Raw genomic sequence first — 24,626 nt, forward strand, 5'->3', positions numbered from 1 at the left:
CATAGGCGTAATGCTTTTTCTACTGTACAGACCGTATTTTCTATTGCCCTACACCAACCCTACACCTAAACTTAGCCCTCACAGGAAACTTTCTGCATTTTTAGATTTTCAAAAAACAACATTCTATGGGATTTATTATCTTTTTTTACCTGTGGAGACCTCAGATTAGGTCCCCACCATGACACAAGCCCCCATGAGTCTGTATGTATTCAGGGTTAAGTCCCCACCTGATTAGAAAAACAGGTACACACACACACACACACCTACACACTGTAAAACATATATTTTATATATACAGTAAAAAATAAATCCGTAAAATAACAGAAAAAGTATGGGCAGCTCATTACACACGTCATTATCCATTAATTTTACTGACATTTCTTTTAACTCTAAAACACATTGCAATGAAGTGTGTATATATATATATATATATACAACATATACAGTGGTGTGAAAAAGAGTTGGCCCCCTTCCTGATTGTTTATTTTTTTGCATGTTTGTCACACTTTAATGTTTCAGATCATCAAACAAATTTCAATATTAATCAAAGATAGCACAACTAAACACAACATGCAGTTTTTAAATGAAGGTTTTTTATGAAGGGAAAACAAAATCCAAACCCACATGGCCCTGTGTGAAAAAGTGTTTTATTATGTTTTCCCTTCATAATAAAAAACTTCATTCAAAAACTGCATGTTGTGTTTACTTGTGTCATCTTTGATTAATATTGAAATTTGTTTGATGATCTGAAACATTAAAGAGTGATAAACATGCAAAAAAATAAATAATCAGGAAGGGGGCCAACACTTTTTCACACCACTGTGTGTGTGTGTGTATATATATATATATATATATATATATATATATATATACATATATATATATATACATATATAACATTAATTAAATATATTTTTAATAGTTTCTTTTGTTCTATTTCTGTACTCCTTTATCTTTCTTTTCTTTTGCCTTCTTATTGTGGTCCGACTCACAATTTCTACCCCACAAGTTTGTTTTGTTTCTTTGCCCTTTTATGCTAATTGTTCCATTCCAGTCATTATTTGTGAATTTATATGTTTGACTGAAACCTGGGGAACTGCAAACATTTTTAAGGAGCATCATGGCACATCGCTTCAGTGGAGCGTGCAGCTTCACGCAGTCCGCCTTAAGGGGTCTCAGATAGAATAGGGTTCACATTCCACTGCTTTTTAAGGCAACCAGTTTCAAAGCCTAAACAAAGAATGCAAAACCAGCACACAAAGCTTCGTTGTTAAGTCTGAACCTTTAGTAGTTATGTGTAATGTATTCATTTCAATTCAATCTGGGCCTAGTTCCACAGCTTCAGAACTTCATCCTTTATATCTGAGACAAAAGTTATCTATTCTCTGTTCACTTCACACAAGTACACAAATAAGTGAAGATAGATAACATTGCTAAACGTGTCAGGAAGAAGCTTCAGGCTCTGAATGCTGATAATGAGACAGGACAGTTTCAGTGGAAGAATGATATTGGGATCATGTCGAATTTAAAGAATGTCAAAAAGAAATATAGATGGAAATATATTGTCAAAGCAGAGGAAATAATCCACCACAGCAAAAGTGAACTGATGGGGTGAGGGGGTAGATAGAATAATGAAGATATATGGGGAACTTATCACAACGTAAGGGATGATTGAGAGAAAAGGATTACTGTGTTGCAAAAGTGACAGCTGTTATGCCAGTAATAACAGCTGTGTCCGCTATGAGCCTCTCTCACTGTGTCTGGCTGAGAAAAGCCTCCACTGCCAGCATGCCAGGAGGCCTTGCCAGATCTTCTATCTGCAGATTCATTATAAGCCTACTTTTCCTCTTAGTTCATCAATGCTTGGTCGCAGGCCATTCAATCACGTCTTAAACACATGCACACAACACTCACAGTTAGACACTCTGTGCTTTCACTTTTGTTTATATTTTCTCTCAGATTCAACAGCCTGGCTGGATTTGCAGGGAGTGATGGGAGTAAAATCACTGGGAGGAAACAACACAGCTGGACAGTGGGTCTGTGGTCACTCTTTCCTGCATTCCCTGCATCAGCTGTTTTTATGTGTCACTCACATGCTGGGTTTTAATGGCAGTCTATACTTAGGAAAAGTATAATAGATTGTGTCAAAGTGGAACAAGATACTCTACCATTCTTACAGTGTCTGTAATATTTTCTTTGTCTTTGAAAGAAGTCTTTTATGCTCACCAAGCTTGTATTTATTTGATCAAAATATAGTAAAACTAATAATATTGTGAAATATTGCAAACTGTGTTTGAAAATTTTAAATATAACTGGTTCCAAAGCAAAGTTTTTCAGTGTTTAAAACAGTTAACAATTTTGTGGTTACCGTGATCCTTTTTTACCCAAAATTATTGAATTAATTAATAGAAAGTTCAAAAGAACAGCTTTTTAAAATGAAATTTCACTTTTTGTCACTTTTTGACCAATTGGATGCATCCTGAATAATAGAATAAAATAAAAGTATTAATTTATTTAAGAAAAAAGAGTAGTTACTGACTCAAAAGTTTTGAATGGTAGCCTGTGCCAGAAACAATAATACAAAAAATTTGTTTTTCATTTGCTTCTTAAAACCAAAACAGGGTAGAGTTTTAACCCTTTGCAATGGCAGAAATGCTGTATTGCTAATTATTGTAATTAATGGAAATAAGAATAAAATATGTAGCTGCAGGTTGTTCTCAAGCATAATTGCATTTTAATTGCACATTACATATCTAATGTGGCATGAACTCTGCAATGTAAAGTGTGACATTATGTTAATATTCTTGAAAGTTTCTTTTCAAAGTGCATTACGAGACATGGCCTACATGCTTTTGGTTAGCTAACCTCATTGATTTAAGCAGATCGTTTTCTACAGACACATCTGTACACTAATTCTCTCATAATCTCACATTTCTGAGATTACGTAGTCAATCTGTGTGATTGATGGGGGAGAGAGAGCTGTGTGACGGTGTGTAGTAATCTTCAAGCCAGGGGTCCATCCTAAAATCCTGAACTTCACTCCACAGGATTATGGGTAATCAGCCTGGGATGGATTAGCATCTGTCACATTTTAAACTGGAGTACTCTCCAGTGAATGCAGAGGAACATAAATTAAACATTTATCATTGGTATCCAACCAATCGGTCGTTAATTTGAGAGACACTGTGCAGTCATTTAAATTGTGAATGGCCTTCTGTGTATCTTTTTCTATGTGTGTGGTCTTACTGCTTCAGACATGTTAGTTGAGGGGACCGTGCATTCTTGCGAAGTGATTCATTTCCATGTCTGGCTTTATAAGAATGACTTTCAGCAAGACTGTGAATTATTTTCCCTCTCTATCACTTGCTTTACTGCACTTCAATGAAACGCCAAGTTCATTGGAATGTCGAATAGTGAACTGAAGTCTGCTCTGTGCAGTTACAGTCCACATGTGGTATGTTTGCCATGGTGCCTTTTTCAATGGTGCCTCTTGTGGCATTGTGTTTGTCCATTCAAGTGTCGTCACAGGCTGGTTGACTTTTCCCCAATAAATGTCACCAACTGGCTGAGAAATGGCATTCTCTCAGAGCTCTAAATAGAGAACTTTTACTTGGCACTTTTTAGAGAGAATTTCACAAATTTCAGGAAAATCAGGCTCTTTTTCAAGGGATTGCTGAAAAATGCACTGGCAGTTTTTGGAGCAGCCTGAGAAAGTATGACTGGAATAATACATTTTTGTGTCCTCTCTTTTCTCTTTGAGTTTTGAAGCACTTCAGGCATGAGAGAATGAAACATGCAACATAGCCAGCAGGAGGAGGAAACACACAACCGCAGACAGACATGGGAAGGTCAGGCGATTCATCAGTGGCCCCCCTTGTGTCCTACTTGAATGCATCCCTATAGAAACAATTTATTCAAAGAGTCTCCTTTTAACAAGGTTAGAATCTATTCAGAGGTTTGTCTCTTTTTCAGGGGTTGTAAAACAATAAAAAAACAACATTAACATCAACACATCCAAAGAATCGACTGAGAACTGTAATATCCTCCATAAAACGTAGTCAGTGAGAGCAATTATTGCTTCCATAATTTATATCATATTTTTTATTTATGATTCTCAGTGTCTTACGCACCTGCACTCTGTCTCGTCCTCTAATTAGTACCAGATTTATTGTGTCCATAAAAGATGCCCTGCAGAAGCCTTATGTGGAGGCGCTGTACTTACTGTCTTTCAAACAAATTGCTGTCTTTCCCAGCATGTGATGTACTGAAGATATTTAAGATTTAGAGACTAAGGCTAAAATTTAGATGTAGCTAAAACCAGTTTGCCGAGCTGATATTCTGGGATGAGGGCCAGTGTGTTGGTATAAATGCATTGGGATCACAGCTCTTTTTCCTCAGAAGGTCTCTGATAGAGAGTCTGTCTGCTGCTGTGCGGTGGACTGATTGATGGCTACCTATCCTCTTGCCTCTATAGCCGTTACTCACAGCAGCAGATATCGTTTTCCCCCCAGCAGAACTGTGACCCCTCGTCTCATAACAGAACAAATGGAGAGCCAAACTGTCGACCTGCCTTTTCTTTAGTGACAACATTTTATGTCACTGAAGAAAAAACCCTTTTGACTTATGGATAAATGATTTATGCATAAAGGCTTCTGTGATGCAGCTGAGAAAGGCTACAAGAGGCGCTTTTATACTTTTCCTATCTTGGCAAGCCAAATCTGTGTGTGTAATGCTCGAGGCATTTATCTGCTTTTATGCAGGACAGTGATGGTGACAAATCCCAGGGATCTCTTCTGAGGTTTGAGAAAAAGCTTCAGCGTCTCCGTTATCCTTTTTTGAAGCGCGCACAGCGCTGTTAAGCATATTCTATCACCTCAAGTAGTGTCTATAGAAGACAATTGTTTTTACAATCACATTTTTTCTCTTTTTCACTCTGTGCAGCCTCTGCTTTCATCGGTCCATTGGAAAGTTGACATTTTAGTCATAAAAATTAAAAATGCGTGATATATTGATACTATGTCTGATATTGTTCAACAATAGATTTTTTTTAAAGCAGTAATTCACTGTTTGAAAGATGAGGATTTAATAGAAGTTGGCTGTCTGTGCAGTAGAAATGTGATTTCATTTTTTTCATGGAAAGGAATGAAAAGGAAAATCAAAGTGTTGCTCATATTTAAGCCTAAAAGAGATTACTCTGCAATAAAAACATACTGCTGCTATTTTCAGAACGCTAAACTAACTATCCAGTTAAAATGTGTATTATATTTCTTCTCTTTTGAAGCGCCCAGATTTGAAATCAGGAAGAAAAATTCTCAACACGGCCCTTAACATGCGTCATTGTCACATATAATCAAGAAGGTGCATGCGTTCTGCTCCTCCCAAACCTTTCTTAGAGATCTGAGTATTAGAAACCTATATGGCCAAAGTTTATTTTTTAATTATGGGCTTGATTTTTTTATTTTAAACGATGTGCTCAATAATCTTTTACACTTAGATGTATATCACAATATTGACGAAAAGATCGCTTGTTACTTCCGTTTCATTGCAGCTTTAAATATTAGATTTTTTTTAGATTTTAGCTATTTAAGTTAGCTCATTTTCCCAAATGAGATTTTTCATTGTCATTTAACAGTCACTGAAATGTAATCTTTTTACAGTATTATTAAATAATTTCTTTTTAATGTAATGAATAATGATTATCCATTTTTCATGTGCATTATAATGTTGTGATGCATAAATCACTTAATGCACTTAAAATTATTGATCTCTTTTGTCACAAAATAGTATAGAGAACAAGAATCTAGACAAGAATCGCTCTCAATAACAGGTTGTTCTTGTCTTCGGTGCTGATTCTGCTGTTGTATTTCTTTGTCTGCTCTCACTTCCTCTTGGTAAACAGATAAACTGAGGGGCTGCCACCGGAGTGCCTGTGTATTAAGGAAGTCGTCGCTTCCCTTCACTCTCAGCTGATGTCAGCTTTGTTATTGCTCAAAGTAAATGATGTGAAGAGTATTCTCTGCATGCTGATGTCGGTAATAAGTTCAGTGGGCTTTGCTCTAAGCTGCTGATCATCAGTTGTTCTTTTCCTCAAACTGTATTTGCATGATGTCAGCGAGTGAAAGGCTTTTCTCCCAGTGGTTCATTAGCGCTGTACCGCACACAGACTCTTTCCAAAGGCCACCATCTGACGCCTGTGCGGGGGCACTCGGCCCCCTGGGGAGGCTGAGAAAACTGTTCGCTGTGTAGCCTGATGCCAAATGCGCTGTGGACAGCTAATGTTTTTGATTAGGGTCAGCATAATTAATTCAAAAGGAATTGTCAAAATATTGTCTGCATTCATGAATACGGCAGATTCGCAGTTGTTGGTGGTCACATTGTGGTATTTATTTGGGAAAGCACAAATGCCTTCTGTCTTGTTGAGTGAATGTAGACCACTCATCCACTGTTTGATAAATGTTTTATTCATCCCCAAGTATATAAGGCCTTTAAAAATCATAAGTGGAAAAAGATACTTGGTTATTCTTCCAGACACAGCTGTGTTTGCAGTAATAGTAAGCCTCATTTTCTTCAGTGTTCCCAGAGAGAAAGGTTCTTTAAATTAGTTACAGATCACATCTGGAATATAGTTATGTTCTTGACAAATTATGGTATTAATAGCCAAGAGGATGTTTGGGGGCCTGATGCCTGAGATGCTTTTCAGATTTGTTTTGATGAAAGTTGATGATGGACAAAGAGAAAGACAGAAAGAGAGAAAGGATACCTGAAACATAAGAAACATAATATGTGGAGTAATAAAACACAAGAAGCAGACTTGGTTTGAACAATTTTGATAATGATCAAACGAACCAAAAAAAAAACAAACGAACAAGATTGTTGATTCATATGCACTATATTTGTAGAATTACACTCAAATAGATTTAGTTTGCTTATTCTCACTTATACATTAACTTTTACAAGTTTGGGCTCAGTAAGATATTTTTAAAGGAAATAATATGCTTTCATTTAACAAGGGTACATTAAATTGATCAAAAGTGACAGTGTAGTAATGTAGAATGTTACAATAGGTTTCTATTTCAAATAAATGTTGTTCTTTTTTTTTTACTTTTTAACTTAGATGTCTGTGTGTGTAATCACGGTTTCCACAAAAATATTAATCAACGCAACATTATGTTTTCAAGTTTTCAACACTGATGATAAAAATGTTTCATGATCACCAAATCAACGTTTTAGAATTATTTATGAAGAATAATTCTGACTACTGAAATTTCTGCTTTGTCAAAGGAATAAATGTAAAACTTTACATTATACATAAAATATAGTACAAAACAGTTATTATAATATTTCACAATATCGCAGTTTTTACTGTATTTTTGATCAAATGAATGCAGGCTTGGTGACTTTTTTCAGAAAGATTTTCAAAATCTTACCAACTGGTGGAATATTACAGTGAATAACAGTGTGTGGGAATTTATTATGGCTTCAATGCAATGTACTTTATACAGTATTTTGACATGCAGGAATAACAGCAGGAATAACTTGAACTGGATTCAAGTTAACTGGGTTTTAGTACAGTTCGATTTGAGACCTCCCATGGATCACTGTTAAAGGTTAAAATAGCTTTTTGGCCGTACACAACCATACTGTTAAAAAACTTTTGCTTTTCTGCTCACACCTTCCTGACCTTTAGCGCCTCTGTCATCTATAGAGGGAGGGTCAGGCTCAGGGCAATAACCCTCTCAACCGATCCTCCAAGCAAAGCCCAAGGCTGGCCCGGTCCACACACTTCCTGCCACATTCCTGTACTGACCTGTCAATCACCCTGCCAAGGCCCTGAATCTCTCTGACCCTTTTTCGTGGCGATGCTTTTCCACAGGGCTTTGCTGTCAGAGACCCTGTGTGTGAGGCAGCAGAGAAAGATAAAGGAGACACACAGACACAAGTCATCTCCCTTCACTCACACTCTGCTGATTTGTTACTGCAAACTCAGGCATCCTACCAACATGAATAAAAGATAGGAGAGACTTTAAGGAAACACCTCACACTGGCTTTTATACCTCAACCAGATAGACCAGAGGAAGGCATCATTTTGTGTAGCATGTGTGCGTGCTCTCTATTGGTCATGTGTTTGACATCTTAATGCACAAAAAAAGCATTTACCGTCCATTACACAAACATAGCAAGTCCTGGGATTGAAACCAGTTCTAACGAGATATAGTGGAAATCATTGTGAAAATTCTTCAAGGCAAGTAGAATCACATTGCAGAAAGAATCTTGTGTTGGAGCTACAGTAGATTTCATTATCTGTGTTGTGTTGATTACTGGCAGCCTAATCAGCAAAGTAGCCGTTTTTTAAGCTTTGCTCTTGCTAAAATGCCACAACACAGATAAATACATACAGAAACCCTCCATCATCAATTGTAATTATCAAGATGTCACTATATGCAATTTCAGACCTATCATAGCTGTGTATCATACCCGTTTGGATTAAAATACACTAAAATGCAATTGATTAATGTTAAAGCTGTGTGTTGCTTGTTGATACATGTCACCCCACTTGCAGATTTCATGTGTGATTTTTATGGTTTTATGAGAAAAAAAAAACTCTTGAAGTAAAATGAACAAAATAAATGCACTGTGGTGATGTCATCAGAAAATCTAAATATATTCTGATCCTCATCACCAGCTGGCATTTCAGTGATGAATCTAATCCAGACCAGTTATGAAAGACTTGTTTTGTGTTATGGATTTAGAGGTTGTAAAACTGCTAACCTGTTTTAGATAATGTTTCAGTATGCACTAGTCAACATTTGAAGTGGATCAAAGTTTCATCAAAGTTGTCCTAAAACCTAAACCAAAATGTGTTCTTGTCTTAGGACAACTTTGATGAACTTTTTTTGATCCACTTCAAATGTTGACTACTATATTGGGCTTCATTTTAACTTGTACGTAACTGTTTGATGTCCAAGTGTTTAAACCTGTGACTGTGTATTACAGGCCAACAGCTTCTGTCAGTCTTTTCCATACTGCTAATTCCCTGCTGCCAGCTGAAGAAAGTAACTTGTCTTCATGCTATGTTCATCAGTGCTATAGCAACTCTTTGCAGTGCAGTCAGTCCTAAAGACAAAAAAGAGTAAGTTATTAGCAGAAGCTAGGAAGATGTTGTCCGTCAAGTGGTTAGAGTTTGATGGATCTGTCAAATGAGGTTAGCATATGCTGTTTCTAACACCACAAACACATCATGCTTGTGTGTAAGTCTGAGGAACTAGACACTTGCAGTGATGTCTCTCTGCTGTTTTTAGAGAACATTTTATCAGCAAATTTAGTTTCTCAGACTAGAAAGTTTTTGCAAATGCAATGTTCGATGCAGATATGAGATCCTACAAGAGAAAGCAGGACTGAGTGTTCTTAATGTGTTCGAATGGCTCCATCTCACACACACACACATGTAATTTTCGGACACGACTCTATTTTTTAAAAGAATTGTACATCAAATTTGTGTATATGTATTATGTATTGTATAGTATGGTATATAATTATTTTCTTCAATGTTTAATGACACATTTTTTTCTCTTCATAGGTCATCCTCATTCTCACTAAATATTACCATGCAGACTCCAACAAAGTTCTTGAGAGTTCTCTTTGGAGGTAAGTGACAGATTTTTTCCCTTTCAGGTCAAATTTAGGTTCAAACACTTAAAACCTACAGACTCGGAGACAAAAACGACTTAAGTCACAATAGGAAAACATTTTTAATGGTGGGTTAGGAAAAAAATCCCTTGCGGCACTTTTTCAGATGACAACAGTCAATTGGTAATTCAAATGATTTTCCCTTGAGATTTTTTTTTCAAGATCTTTCTATTGTTTTATTTTATGCCAATTTTAGATTTCTCATGGAAAATATTAAAGGGTATAGCTTCAGTCAGATCAAGTCAAGCTTATCGCCCTTCAACCATGTTTGTGAATTTTGCGGGGGAACAGAATGTTACAGGTTGCACTGCTAAATGCAAAACAATTGAACAATTGTATTCAACATGACAAAACCACAATACGCACAGCAGTATGTCTAGCAATGGCTAGACATTTACTTATATACAGTTTGCTTGATTTTTTTTTTTTTTACCTCTAACCTCTGTAGTTGCCCATCTGTCTTCAAACATATCCATTTATTCTCATAATTTGTTAAATAAATTAAATACAAATTATACAGTTTACTGTATAATTTCTTTAGATCTTTTCTAAGAATAAGAAATACACTATGTGAATATGTGGGTTTCCAAACAAAAGATCTAGTATACTAATTAGGTCCCACTTTATATTAGGTGGCCTTAACTACTACGTACTTACATTTAAATTAATAATTTGATACAATGTACTTATTGTGTACATACATGTATTTACATTGTACTTATATTTAAAAATATACCTATATGTAGTTACATCTGTAATTAATTTCTGTAATTACATTTATAATTACACTGTTGACCCATCCCTTACACCTTAACCCACCCTTAAACCTACCCATACCACCAAACCTGTCCCTAACCTTACCCGTATCCCACCTTAATAGCAGCAAAAATGTTTTGCAATACAATATGACCACAATAAGTTCATTGTACTTATTTTTGATGTAAATACATAGTAGTTAAGGCCACCTAATATAAAGTGTGACCACTAATTAAAATTGTATTCACTGCAGTGGTTTTTGTTGCAGGGCTGAAATGATTAAAGATGAGCAGCATGATATATAAATATGGTATAAAACTGTCACTGTGATTTCTTGTCTATGATCACTTCCTTATACTGTACAAACAATGGAAATAAGCATTGCTAGATAATGCTAATAGATTACTTTTTGAAAGATAATTTTTTTATTAACATGGCTGCTTTAATCAGCTGTTACAGTTTTAAATACATATTGGATTAAATAGCTATAGATATTGAAATACAGTATGAATAATACAGTTGAAACAAGATGCATATGGAATTACCCGAGTGAGAGAGAAATGTAGGAAAAGATAAGAGTGCAGCATAAAGGGCCATTCACACAGAACACATTTTTGCTGTGAAAAACACTAGCAAATGTGTCTAAACACTAGACACATGGCAATAGAATGAGGAAAAAACTCAAGGTCTGGAGACAAATAAATTGAACTTATTTTAACTTGGGCATTGTGTATATAGAATGCTGTGTCATGAATGAGAAGCTGCAAAAGATGCAAGATGCAAGTGTAGGTCCAGACATGTCCATCTAGTCTGTGTTTACATAGAAAAACACAATGCAATGCAATGTGAGCAGCTCCTGAATCTCTGAAGAGAGAAAGAGAGATTCCAGTGAGGGCTGGAGTCTGACCTGATGGGCTTTTACACTGTTGTCCAAGAAGGCAGAGCTCAGGTAAAGAGGAAGAACATAAGGCAAGAGGAGAATCCAAGAGCAGATGTCAGCGAAAAGAGAGTGCATATTGATGAATGAGGTCTTCGTTTATCCGGTTCAAAACATTCAAACTGACCGTCAGCAGATCACAGCTGACCCTCGTTGTAAATCATTTCACCCATCAGGCTTAGACTGTCTGTGGGCTAAGGAAACAGTCCCTTAAGGAAAAAAAACAACAACAACAAAAAAACAGGGCTATAAGAAGTAAATACATTCCTTTGTTCAAACCATGCAATTTTACCATCTAAGAAGCAGAAGTTCATGTAGAGAGTATAGAGAGTACATCATTTAGAAATGACCATTGTTTATGCCTGGATCTCTCTCTTGTGTTGGTTTCTGCAGTCCTCTTGGGTGTGATAAGCGGGTGAACTTAGAGATGACTTAATTAGGACTGCCGAGGGCTTTTCTGGACCATGTGCTAATTGCCTCACACTATCCACTATTAGCAACTAACCCTGACCGTTTAATGACCGCCAGCCAGGTCTTTGTTTGTTTTGTTTTGTTTTGGGCTTTGTAAACCTTTCTGGATTAGGCAAAGTTACGCTTAATCACCAGTCTATCGTGAGAGAAAGGTTTTGTTTTTTTTATTGTGGGGTTTAAAGATTGAGGCCACTGAAGTGTGAAAAGAAGATGGAGCTATAAATATAGTGCCGCATATGGAATAATTGATGCCATGTTTGTTCCAGTGCTCTCATTAGCCTGTCTGTCTGAGGTTGATACGAGGGTGGCATTAATTTTACATTGGGGCTCAGAATATATCAATTGCACAGCTGCCTAATGACCAGGTGAAATGCTAAACACTGTCTTTTTCCCAGCTAGAGCTTCAGCATTTAACGGACCCCATGTTACATGCAGGCACACATAGTAGAAATGTGCACTGAAAGAAAGGGCACAAGACTGTACTTGACGTGTTTGGGCAGGTAGGGTACCTCTTTGGCCATCTGGATATTTCTTTATGGCAGGAAGGCAAAATTACAGTGCAATGCTTCCTTCTTCATTTAGTTAATGACGGTACTTCAAAGAGCTTCATGCTCTTTTTCATTCAGTTATTTGAGTCATAAGGATATCATATTACTTATGTCACGTATCGAGTGCTGTATTTGACGCACTTCAGTTGCCTTACGTTAACACATGGTGTTTGTCCGGAACAGTTGGTGAGAACGGCCGCTCTACTCTCATGCCTCTCATGCAGGAAAATGTTTCACTAACACAGATGGCTTTTCTAAAAAAAAATCAATGTTCTAGAATAAATGAATCGAATTAGTAAAATTTTCTCTTATTTTATTCATGATATTCATAGAGCCGCCGAATCCCAGACTTCAAAGACCGGTCCGTCATTAACCAGACAACCAGTCTTTTTCTACAAGTCATTCAGTGAATTATGTAGAGTCTTCCGTGTTGATGTTTTAATTGTTGTTGTTCAACTCATAAATTATGCACTGGCATTATGATGGAGCGGTCTGAATTTAAAGACACAGGGAGCAGATTAAATCAAATTAAATTGGAGATTTAAGTTCAACTCAGGCCGTAAGGCTTATCATTTGTAGGGTTAAAGTTGAAAATGATCTGCATCATGGTAGAAAAGCGTGTGAAATTCTTTTGGTAGTTTAGTTGGGTAGTAGCTTACGGTAAAGGCTTTGTTTGTTTGAATAAATTAGAACAGTTTATGTCATTATTTGACAGTTATTGTACTGTTATTTGGACAGTAAATAAAATACAGTAACAAAGTTTCTGGCAGGGCTGTTGATGAAGGAGAATCAAATAAAAGTTTGATTAAATTGATAACAATAAGTTGCATCTATTACTGAGAAAAAAATGCCAAATAAAGATTTGTTACATTATTATGGCAGATGATTAAATCTGAATCACCTTACAAACATTTTTTTATTTTCATAACATTAATCATGAAGGAATATTGTATTTTGTCCTTGTCATTCTATGGGTATTTCTATGAGGTATTTTTAATGATCAGTCTGCATGTACTTGCAAAAACACAAAGGTGGTACTTCAAGCTTGAATTGCTCTGATGGTAGAAAAATCCCCTTTTGCAGAATTGATGTGTTGGGGGCATGATTAATGGTGTAGTTTTTTTTTTTTTTATCACATTATTATATATCTGGATCCGGAACCAGTTTCTGGATATATTCATGATACATGATTGTCCCTTGAATGTTTATGGCCTTTAGAAGGTGTGGGGCTCCTACATAATGTAGGTATAATGGCGGTGTAGAATCTGGGCAATCAGGGTACATAAAAATAAATACATCAAAGCTCCAAAGACACCTAGAGAGGCACCGTAATAATTCGTGAAAGCACTAGCAGTTAGCACCAGCCCTGGCAGACTTTACACACCTGAAAATATACTCATTAAATATACTCCATTAAACTCTACATATGTATGATGCTTTACTCTGTACTACTATTACTAGTAGGACATAAGGTCTGGTTCTGGAGGAATAGACAGAAAGAGTGAGGCAAGCAACTGTTCACACTGCATAGTGACACTTCATTTTGCTGATGTCGTCTTACCTTAGCATTTTATTTTTGCTACCAATCCTCTATAGTATCCTTAACATGAGCTTTCATTTTCAACTCACTCTGTTTGTTTCTACGCTAATGCTCTTTATTTGTTGTTATTGACCTTTATGTTAGTAGAAAGAGGATGAGAACACCGCAAGTCCCAGTGATCAATGAAAATGTGATTATATGTGTGTGTGTTTCCTCTGAAGTCTTGGTTAAATTCCCTATTGAGCAAATGACAGTGGTGAACTTCTCCTGAGGTTCTTTACTGTTATCAAAAATGCATGTTTCAGGGTCAGTGATCTAAAATTTAACTCTATTTAGGCCTACTTGTATTTTTTTCATATCGACCAGTCTTTCTGCATATGTTATTAATTTATATCTAAATTATCTGAAGTGGGAAAACTACTCTCTTTTGGACTTAAGTACAGAGTCAGTAGCTAAACAAGCGTTTCTCAACCAGCAGCCCACGGCTGACAAGCTCTGACGTCTGTTCTCTGATTTTAACCATTTAGCATTGATGGTGTTTCATCTCTGCCTGCGCTTTCACCAGTGCACATGTATGAGCTGATGATAGTGAAATTTTTGCATACCATGCATATCATGTGTAAAGTATATCCTTTTTAATTAAATTGACGGAAACGAACACCTATTATTTCAGTGGTGTGCACTTCGTCAACAGCCAATCTAATAAGACGCTCTCGCAACATGTCTGTTTAGAGCATGTCTCTCTTTTTAGTGCCAACAAGCACTTCAGATGATCTGAATACTGAATTCACAAACTGCACTGTCAGCATTGGTACGTTCATTTGTGTTGCAGATGTTCCCTTTTCTGTGAGTTACTTCACCTAATCTTCAATTACAGATGTGAGAGGACAGCTAATAAAATGAGGTCACTCTGGATTCCTTTCATATGTTGGCAAAAGATCATCCAAGCTTTGTAAATGATCAGACTTAGACTTCTGACTTTGTGAAAATGTTTCCAATTTAGTGTACCATATGCAACAGACGTATAGCGATTGGAATGGGTGGTCTGTGGGCATGACTTCTGACTTCAGTCTAATATCTCGTTATTTTTAACAGTCCAAAAACACATTTTGTAGAATCTTTCTTTTTTTTTTTTTTTTTTTTAGACAGTTTGAAAGTCCATAATTTAAGCTACATTCCCACAGCATCCTAAAATAGTTGTATTTTCCTGAAAAATTCGATTTTGCTCACACACTGTTCAGTTATTTTCAGAAGTGATGATTGCATTATCTATGTCTTGTCTGAACAAAAATCCATCTTTGATATTTACTTCTATTATAGTTACTCCAGTTACAGACATTATTCACAGGCGAGAGCAGAATTTGGGTTTGTCATTATTTGTTTATGCAGACAATATTTGAGTTGCACCTGTAAGTGGTTTATGACGAGGACAATTTAAGAGTCACACCTATTGTGAGACTGAAGGAAAGATGCCTGATTTGAAAACCCCTTGTTATTTAGTGTAGATTATGATTTTTTTAGCCACTGCTTCAAAATATTAATAAATATGCTTTCTATCAAGCTTGTAAAAGAGCCAGTGGGGTTTTTTTATTGATTGCTTTTTTTCCGGATGTATACAAATGACCACTTCTCAGAGTCTCTTTAGCAAACTCCCAGTGGCGCTGAAGCTGATTGTGCAGTTTTGAGAGTACAGACGCAGGCGGCACGAATGCATTCTGTTGTGTTTATCTGGAGTGCGCCGCAAATAACAGGAGAACAGAAAGGGAGCTGTTGTGCATGTAGACGCAGGAGTACACCCACATTCACACGCTTTAAGCGGAGCAGCACTTCCAATCACACCTTTCAAATGCATTTTGTGTTTCACACTCTCTTACACATACTCACACATGTCTTGTGCAGATGGAATTTATAATTCATGTGTTCTTCATACATCTTTTGAACTGCTGAAGAAGGATTACAAAGAGACATTCCCCCTCATCGTGCCTCACTAACACACACACACACAATTCTCAAGAGGATTCACTCCTCCATAATACATGAAGAGATTCTCCAGCATCCCATCAACCCCCACCCATCTGACCCCCTGTGCCTCCAACAAGTGTAATTAAGGGTCCTTGGGGGAGGAAGAGGAAGTGAAATGAAATCACTTCAGGCGATGCCTCCCGGGCCACCAGTCAGCACTGTTTTTTTTTTTAGAGACTGATTTTAATATCTCAGTATCCCAGCTGTTTATGTCTTCGGTTTATTCCTTTTTCTTCTATTTATTCCTACCTTTGTTCTACTTGCATTTATCACAGCTGCTTCTCTCCATCGCTCTGTATCTTTGTTCATCCAGTCACCCGTCACTTAGGCCACACAGAATCAACACAGAAAGCACTGCAGATTTCCACAGAATAGGAACAACTGTCATTCACAGAGTTCTACACATCTTCCCGCCTCCTCCATGTTTGTTTATTAAATATTTTGGCTTTTTTTATTATCGCTGGGAGTGTAATACTGTCAGGTCAGGTTAAAAAAGGTAATTTTACCATAAGTTTTACCTCAATGGCGAGCAACAGGTTCTGTGTGCTGTAAGAATGTTGTTGAAAGAAGTCTCTTAATCTCACCAAGGTTTAATTTATTTGTTCAAAACCACATTGAAAACAGGTGTTGTGAAATATTATTACAATTTAAAACATTTTTTTTTATTCATTTGAATATTAATTTAAAATGTAATTTATTTCTATTATGGCAAAACTGAGTTTTCAGCAGCCATTACTTTAATCTTCAGTTTCACATGATCTGTCAGAACTTATTCTAATATGATGATTTAGTGCTCAAGAAATATTTCATATTATCATCAATGTTGAAAACAGTTGGGCTACTTAAAGGGATAGTTCATCCAAAAATGAAAATTCTGTCATTAATTACTCACCCTCATGTTGTTCCAAACCCGTAAGTGCCCATCCAAATGAAGATATGTTTGATGAAATCTGAAAGATTTCTGACCCTCCATAGACCGCAACGTAACTGAAATGTTCCAAGACACAGAAACGTAGTAAGGACATCGATAAAACAGTCTATGTGACATCAATGATTCAACAGTAATTTAATTTTTGCTTTGTGGTACTCTCCATAATGGCAGAATACTTTTTTTGAATAAAGTCGTTATTTTTGTTGTCTTTGCATACAACAATTACTTCATATTGCTGTCTATGGAGAGTCAGAAAGCTCTCGGATTTCATCAAAATAACTTAATTTGTGTTCCGAAGATGAACGAAGGTCTTACGGGTTTGGAACGGCATAAGGGTAATTAATGACAGAATTAACATTTTTAGGTGAATATTTGTTTGTAAATGTTTGAAATATTTAAAAAGTAAAAAATAAATATTAAAAAGATATATTTCAAACATTTTTAGGCATATATTTATTATATACAATTTTCCAGTTTAACAAAATGAAAAAAAAATAGATCAAACATTATTTTATTTTAATGACACAAAAGTGTTTCTCTTCTGTCTTACCTAACATTTCTCTAACAGTAATAGTTTGGAAGGCCTTACTTTAGGTTATAGTGCTGTAAATCTTTCTGTCATGACATGTAGCATGTGTTCCTCCATGATTGAGATTTCCTTTACTTCAGTTTGTAAACTCTGTACTCTTCTGCAAGAATCTTCCTCTTTCCCTTCATCACAGCCTCTGAGTTGTTAAATAGTTAATCCGTGCTCTGGCTCTTCTCCCGCATGTATATTGTAATGTTATGGGTCCTGTGCACCACACTGGTGTTTCTACAGGATCTGGGAGAAAAATAAGATCTGTAAGAATAACATAAACTATAGTTCAGTCTGTAAGGGTGTTTTTTAAAGCCCTCTGAGGACCTGAACCGAAAGACCTTCTGTGTTCCTGTCTTTCTCTGTTTCGCACTCTCACACATGCACATGCAGAAGCCTGAAAAATGCGGCTTAACGGAAAAGGAGAGAAAGGTCCAGAGAGGCAAAATATGCAAGTTGTCATTCTCCACAGATCATCCTAGAGAGTTTTTTCTCAATAATTGAAATGCGAACTGGGCTCTATCAAATGTTCCCATGTCTATGTGCTTGTGTGTGTCATAAGAGCTTAAAACGACAGTAATGAGGTGATGATGGTGCCATTCACAGTGACTTTATTTACACCTCAGAGCTGCTAATGATGATAATGAAGGGAAAGAAACAGACATAAACAGAGAGTAAAATACTCATGTGCATGCACATGCAAAGTAATTTCAGTATCAACAGCTCATATTTGTGTACATGTATAAACAGCCTTTGCTATGATTTGTGCAGTATAATCTTGTTCATTATGGCAATGTAATACATAATGGATGTAGTGAATTGGTCAGGAAGATACTGAGTAAATCAGCTAACTGGAAAGACTGTAATTCAACAGCTAGTCCCCAGCTGGTTTCTTGCACATTTCAAGTGGTTTTGCATTTCCTACATCAAGGCTGCTGACTCATAAATACTTTCATCCACTCTGCTGTTTCTGTGGCAGTGAAAACTACAGGGTGTGAGATATTATAGACAGAGAGTCTGATAGGTTGTTGTGTGAGACAAAGAGAGATGCATATAATCTGATCTGCTGAAATGTCAGTTGAAGTATTTTTTGGTGTGTAGTTGTGAACCAGGTTTAGAAATTATCTTTAATCATTTTGCAGCATCTGCCCGCTTCAAATAGATGTTCAGGGGCATTTTTAACTTAATGGTGGATTTGTTTTTCTCTATATAAAGACATGCAGTTTGCCATTTATATACTTGCTGTAAGATGAATTAGTGAACTGAAATCAATTTTTTATCTGATAAATTATGAACAGTCAAGAATTTTTTTTTTTATATTTCCACAATTAATGAGTGTTTGGCAAGGCACTGTCTACCATCTTAGTTAAAATATTATTCTTTAATTTAATTTATATGCCATCTTTTTAGTTTTGGGCAGTGATCGCTTCAAATTCATACAGTGTTTAACTCTGATCTGACAGATATAAGTCAGTATGGTACTAAACTTGTAACTAGAACAATGGAACATAGCAAAAACTATAATATTAATAATAATATAACCCTAAAAAAACATTTATTCACTATGGGGTTATTTTTCCCTTCATTTTAAATATCCAGAGGTTTCTTTGTCAATTTCAGTTCCATTTTTGCCCATAGCCCTGGTCTGCTTCTGACCCTGGTGTAAATATCGTCTAACTGAAAGGTTGTGAGTGAATGCATTCCTTTGAATATATGTGAAAATCTGAATGTATGTGTGTGGGTTTGCTTAGTCTATGGACAAAGTTGTCCCTAGAAGTGAGCTGAATCAACGATTCATGAAGAAAGTACATTATGTGTTTTATTTACCCTGCAACCATTATTAATAATTAGCTTTATATGAAAATAATAGAAGTGTATGGTTTATCCTCTTTTAGATAAATAAATGTGTGTGTGTGTCTATGTGAAAAAGGAGAAAAGAGGGAAGGAAAGACAAGTAAATCTGGAATGTGAATGGTTTTTAAACTAGCTGAATAGAGTCAAACGCGTCGCCATCTGGTGTTCACAGTTTTACATTTCTGTGGACATTCCTTCAGTGACGAAAAACAGACTCAAACTAAATTACAGGCAGCTGCTGCTCTGAGAAACACATAGGGTTGAGTGAAGAGGAGGAGAGAGTGAAAAAACAAGTGTCCCCATGGATTTGTTCTTCATTTGCGTTTGAGAAAACTGAACGCATTCAGAGCTCCAAAAAAAACAATGGCGCTTCTTTTGACTCACGTGTTTTCCTATTTACCCTCTCCAGTTGAAGCGCTTGGCTCGTCACCAGCAGGATTTCACCCCCTCTTTTTGTTACTGAAGTGAGACTGAAGTTCCGGACCTCACAGCTCAGGGGCTAAACGGTGCTGACAGAGCCTTGGTAATTACGGGACACTCAGGAGTTGTAGTTCACCTGCTATCGCCCTGTAGCGGCTGAAATGATCTATAGGTTTGTGCAGGTTAAATACAGTAAAGCAGAATCATAAAGATGTTTCTGACAGGCGGTTAAGAGAAGATCTTTCAGGCATGTCTTTGTGTTGTAGACGTGTGTCTACAGCCGCTTAGATATGCATATGCACACACTTATTTTTTTTTTTCATCAATACCCACCGCTTTTCTCCTTCTCTCTTTCCTCTAGACATGAATAATACATTCCTTCATTTCCTTGGCACGCTTTCTGACCACACACATGCTCACCACTGACCGTAACAATTTATTTCATACCAGATTACTTAGATCTCACCATAGACTGTGTTTCTGTAGTGCAAATATCTGACAGTATTCAAAAAACTGTTCTTATATTATCTCACTAAGTGTGCTGCTTTCCCTTGTTTAGTTTAGGGCTGTGTTGTGCTCTGATTTGAGTGGTCTCACACGGGTCTGGCTTTGAATCGAGCTCTTGCGCACACACACAGACACACACTAATGCTCAAGAGTGAGTATTCAGCACGTTTTAGATGCGAGTTTACCATGGTGCTGTAGGCTCAGTGGGGAGCGCTGAGGGTATACAGTCACACAACATGACACAACATAGAGACTATCCATCTCTCTCCATTTTCCAACAGACAACCTGCTGCGTGTGTGTCTCTGTGTGTGTGTTTGGCAAAGGTGCTTGGCAGACAAGCCCATCAATGCTGTGAAAGTGTTTGCCAGGCTTTTATCAAACACCTCTGCTGGAGCTCATTGATTCAGCCCGGCAGGGTGGTCAACCAAAAGAAATCCTTGGTTTAACTTCAGTGCATTTGCTGTGCCGGTCTCTTGTATAATGACATGCGTTCTTGGAACTATTTTTTGTTTAAAATGAACAATGTAATACTACATAATCAACCTGGCTAGAGATACAAAGCCGAACAAAATATGTTATTATAATTAGATTTGTTTCTCGCTCTCTGAGGACTATTTGAGAAAAACAAAAACCCTGATAGGAGTTCAGAGTGTGAAGAGACCTTGCTGTGCTGCTCAACACAGCGTACTTGGACAACGGCCTAGCTTCAGGCACAGATGCAGAAAGCTCACTTTGCTATGATCTCGTTCTTTCACTCCTTCTCCTGCTTTCTTTAAGACCAACACCTTCACAAACATGCACACAATAGGATGGAGGCTAGTGCAAGGGCAAATTCATGGTGTGAAAATGTGGCATAGCACATGCAGCAGCTGTTAGTTAAAAAGCAACTAATTGATACATAATTTAAAAACATTTTTAATTGTGGCCTAAGTGTCCAAAAAGGGACTTTTTATTATTTGATATATTTAAACTATATCAACAGCGGCTTATCACAATGTAAGGAATTTTGATTGTGTCAGTGTCGATAGCCTAGTGGGCAGAGTGTCGACATATGATGTTGCATTATGGGTGTTCCCAGTTCGAATCCCAGCTTGAGGACCTTTTCCAATCCCACCCCTCTCTCTCTCTCCCACTTCGCTTCCTGTCTCTTCTACACTGTTCTATCGTAATAAAGGCAAAAAACACCGATCGATTCTTTCAGTATCATCATGTTCAGACTAGATCTAGTGTGGCTGTGTTTTTTAAAGATATTAAAATATTAAAGAAAACCTTATGTGCTGGTTTCATTAATTAAGAAGCGTTATAATCGCATTTTCCACTCTTTCTTTGATTAAAACTGACACCTTTTGCTGCTGCACAGACTTCTATGTAAATGCTTTCCTCACAAATTAAATGTAATACAGCTCTGGCTCAAAGCTCCAGCTCCCCTCACACACAAGCTGCGGGTTTGCTGTATTGTCTAATTTAATTTATAACTTCTCTAATCCTTCAAAAAACAGCCTCTTTGCAAAGCTTGCTTTGCATAATATTACATGCACTGATTTTTGTGATGTTTTGTGATGTTTGATCTCAGTTATCTCTGCAGATTGTGTGAATGTATGTCACCTGTTTTATTTGGAAAATTGCACAAATTTAAAATGAGTTTTCTTTTTTTCAGATTTTTACTATGGTTCGAGCATTGATTGTGGGGTCAGTGGCATGCACACCTCCTGTAGTGCTAACCTTGCCACCACCCACAAAGGTATCAATGCTCTGGGTTAACTATGGGGAAGGCACCAGTAAAACATGAGGTGCAGTTTATGCAGAACAGATTGGTAATTGGCTTGGTAAAAGGTCCCAAGAGATATACCCTAGATGTGGTCCCCTATTAAGGTCAACTCATTGCATAATGAATTGACCTGCCCTGCAAGGTAAAGATGTTAAAAATAATAGCTGAAATGAGCCTGGTTCATTAGTCACACTGGAGTGGAAGGTCAGGTGGAGCACAGTGTATTGAGAGTCTTCCATGCAGTAAGATCTGTTGCATATTTTAGCAAATACACAGTCACTGTTATGGCAGCTTGTAACTTTTTTTATGTTTTGGAAAATTGTTGGTGAATTTGCATGAATTTGTAAGATCTCATTTGGATTTTATTTCGTACAATTTGCTTACTCCTCAGTGAAGGTTCGGTTTAGAGGTAAACTTTATACTTATAATTTATTTATTCAATAAAAATTATGCTTTCATACAAATCTAATTTTATGCTAACATGTAAAATAGTACTTTTTCATATGAGTGAGGTTGGATATTAATGTTCAAAATAGATAATTTAATAATAACTGTTATGCAGTATATGAGCTCAATTTGACTAATTATATTGTGAACACTGCCTGATTATGTAAATAACATCACTAATGAGCCACAGCCTATATAGTTGAAATGAACAAGTAAAAAGAGATTAATATATGATAGCTTATTATTAATATTTCTCTGAGAAAACACTTTCTCATCACTCATTCACAATACCATAGAGAGTTTGTTGTTTCTTATAGCAACGCTGGCTCTAATTCTGTGAATGACTTGATTGGTTTGAGACAACAAAACTTCCTCCACCCTGAATAATGGTGTGGATAACCTCCCATGATCCTTTACAATTTCATTCCAAGCCCCAGGGCATTAAGAGAAAGAAGGAAATGAGGAAAGAAATCCTTTTTTGGGGAGAAATCCACACTGAAAGCATTGAAGGGCTTCTTAATTAAAGCAAAAGTGGCCAACACAGATGCTGTCATACTTTGCCAAGCCTTTGACCTCCTCCTCCTCTCACTCATTCCTTTTCACCCCCACTATCCCACACACTTTTCACACTATGGAAGCCCTTGGGTAGCAGGGGAATGAACAGTCCTGTGGAAGTTCTGAAGTATAGGAAGTCCTGGAGAGAGCCAAGTGTGCTGCGCATTCACTAGCTGGTCGCTGTGAATGTGCTTGCACTCTGAACAACAGACAGTCAGTTTGGGGCCTAACATGGAAATCATAAACACCAACAAGCCGCGCATTCATTAAAAATGCTTTCTTTACTCCTGAATGCTGTAGAGGAGTTGTGAAGATGCACAATGTACAGTGCAGGTAGAAGGAAACTGATATTGTATGTAAAACTTTCAAATCTTTCAGCTGCTGTTTTTATTTCTGGGCACATATTTTCTATATTGTCAGCTCTGCAGCTGGCTCTATGTCCCCTAGACCTCAGGAATATTTGGTTTAGCCGGTCTTATCAAGTGCTGTGTGCTGCTGTCTGATGATTCAGCTTGTCTGGGTGTGTGTGGCAAGGCAAACCAATGAAGACATGAATACAGACCCAAGGAGACCTTGACTTTCGTCATGAATAACTCAGCTGTAGACAGGTTCATGCACTGAGTTCCAGCATCACAAACAGTTTAGGCACCTAAGAACGAAAGGAAGACAGACCACATGATTACCGAGTTACCCATCCAGAAAACAATCAGGGTTCCACTTCAGCATTACAGGCCCATTACATAATTTGGTTTATGTTGTAACACATGTGGGCACATTAAGTTAATTAGTCCTTAAACTGTAAGATGATTCAATCGTCTCGAGCTGTAATGGCACATAGAGGGAGAGAAGAGAGTGACTGTATCTGTCTCCTGTGCTCGTTTGATTGTGTTGTTAATGACAGGGAGGATTTAAGTGATTATTTTAATATGATCATGACTGATAAGATGTGAGGGACTAATTTAATGTAGGGTATTTATGCTCATTATATCCATAATACCGCTTTGTAGACAAAACCAAAATTAACTTTAATTACCGATTTTCTGAAAATTTGCAGTGGTTTTCTGGTTTTTCAGGTATTGTCTCCACTTGCATTCTCCAAAAAATGTCAAAACAACTATGTGTGCATAAATATCATTATCATACAGTCATAAGATTGTAGCATTTCAGACTAATGTTTATTTGTAGATAATCAATACATACACATTAAAGAGATTTAATATTAAAGAGAAATATTAAAGACATATTAAGAGTTCACCCAGAAATGAAAATTATGTCATCATTTACTCACCATCATGTCATTCCAGACATGTATGACCTTCTTTCTCTAGATATTCTGAAAAAAATACCTTTTTTGCCCATAAAATGAAAGTCATGGGGTCCCCATTAACTTTCAGATTTAGCTTTATTGCCAGGTATGTTTGCACATACGAGGAATTTGTTTTGGTGATAGAAGCTCCACAGTGCGACAGAATGACAGCAACAGGACAAGACACAGTTAATAAAAATAATATACAAATATACAAAATAGACAATGTGCAAAATAGCACAAACACAATATACAAAATAGACAATTTAGTATGTACAGGTATGTTAGGTGCAAATTTT

The 24,626-nt window shown here is 36.8% G+C and overlaps 1 protein-coding gene across 1 annotated transcript in view; it reads left to right on the plus strand.

Annotated features, from left to right (window-relative positions):
• The window catches only part of LOC306871515 (VPS10 domain-containing receptor SorCS2-like), a gene marked incomplete at both ends in the record, with an annotated part of 157,266 nt that overhangs the window by 46,151 nt on the left and 86,489 nt on the right, over positions 1-24,626 (plus strand). The window contains one exon of the mRNA XM_079419526.1: positions 9,578-9,645. Within this exon, the coding sequence (XP_079275652.1) occupies positions 9,578-9,645 (68 nt within the window). The remainder of the gene's footprint in view (positions 1-9,577; positions 9,646-24,626) is intronic.

This window comes from Barbus barbus, assembly GCF_936440315.1.
Source record: "Barbus barbus genome assembly, chromosome: 1".
Taxonomy (NCBI): Eukaryota; Metazoa; Chordata; class Actinopteri; order Cypriniformes; family Cyprinidae; genus Barbus; species Barbus barbus.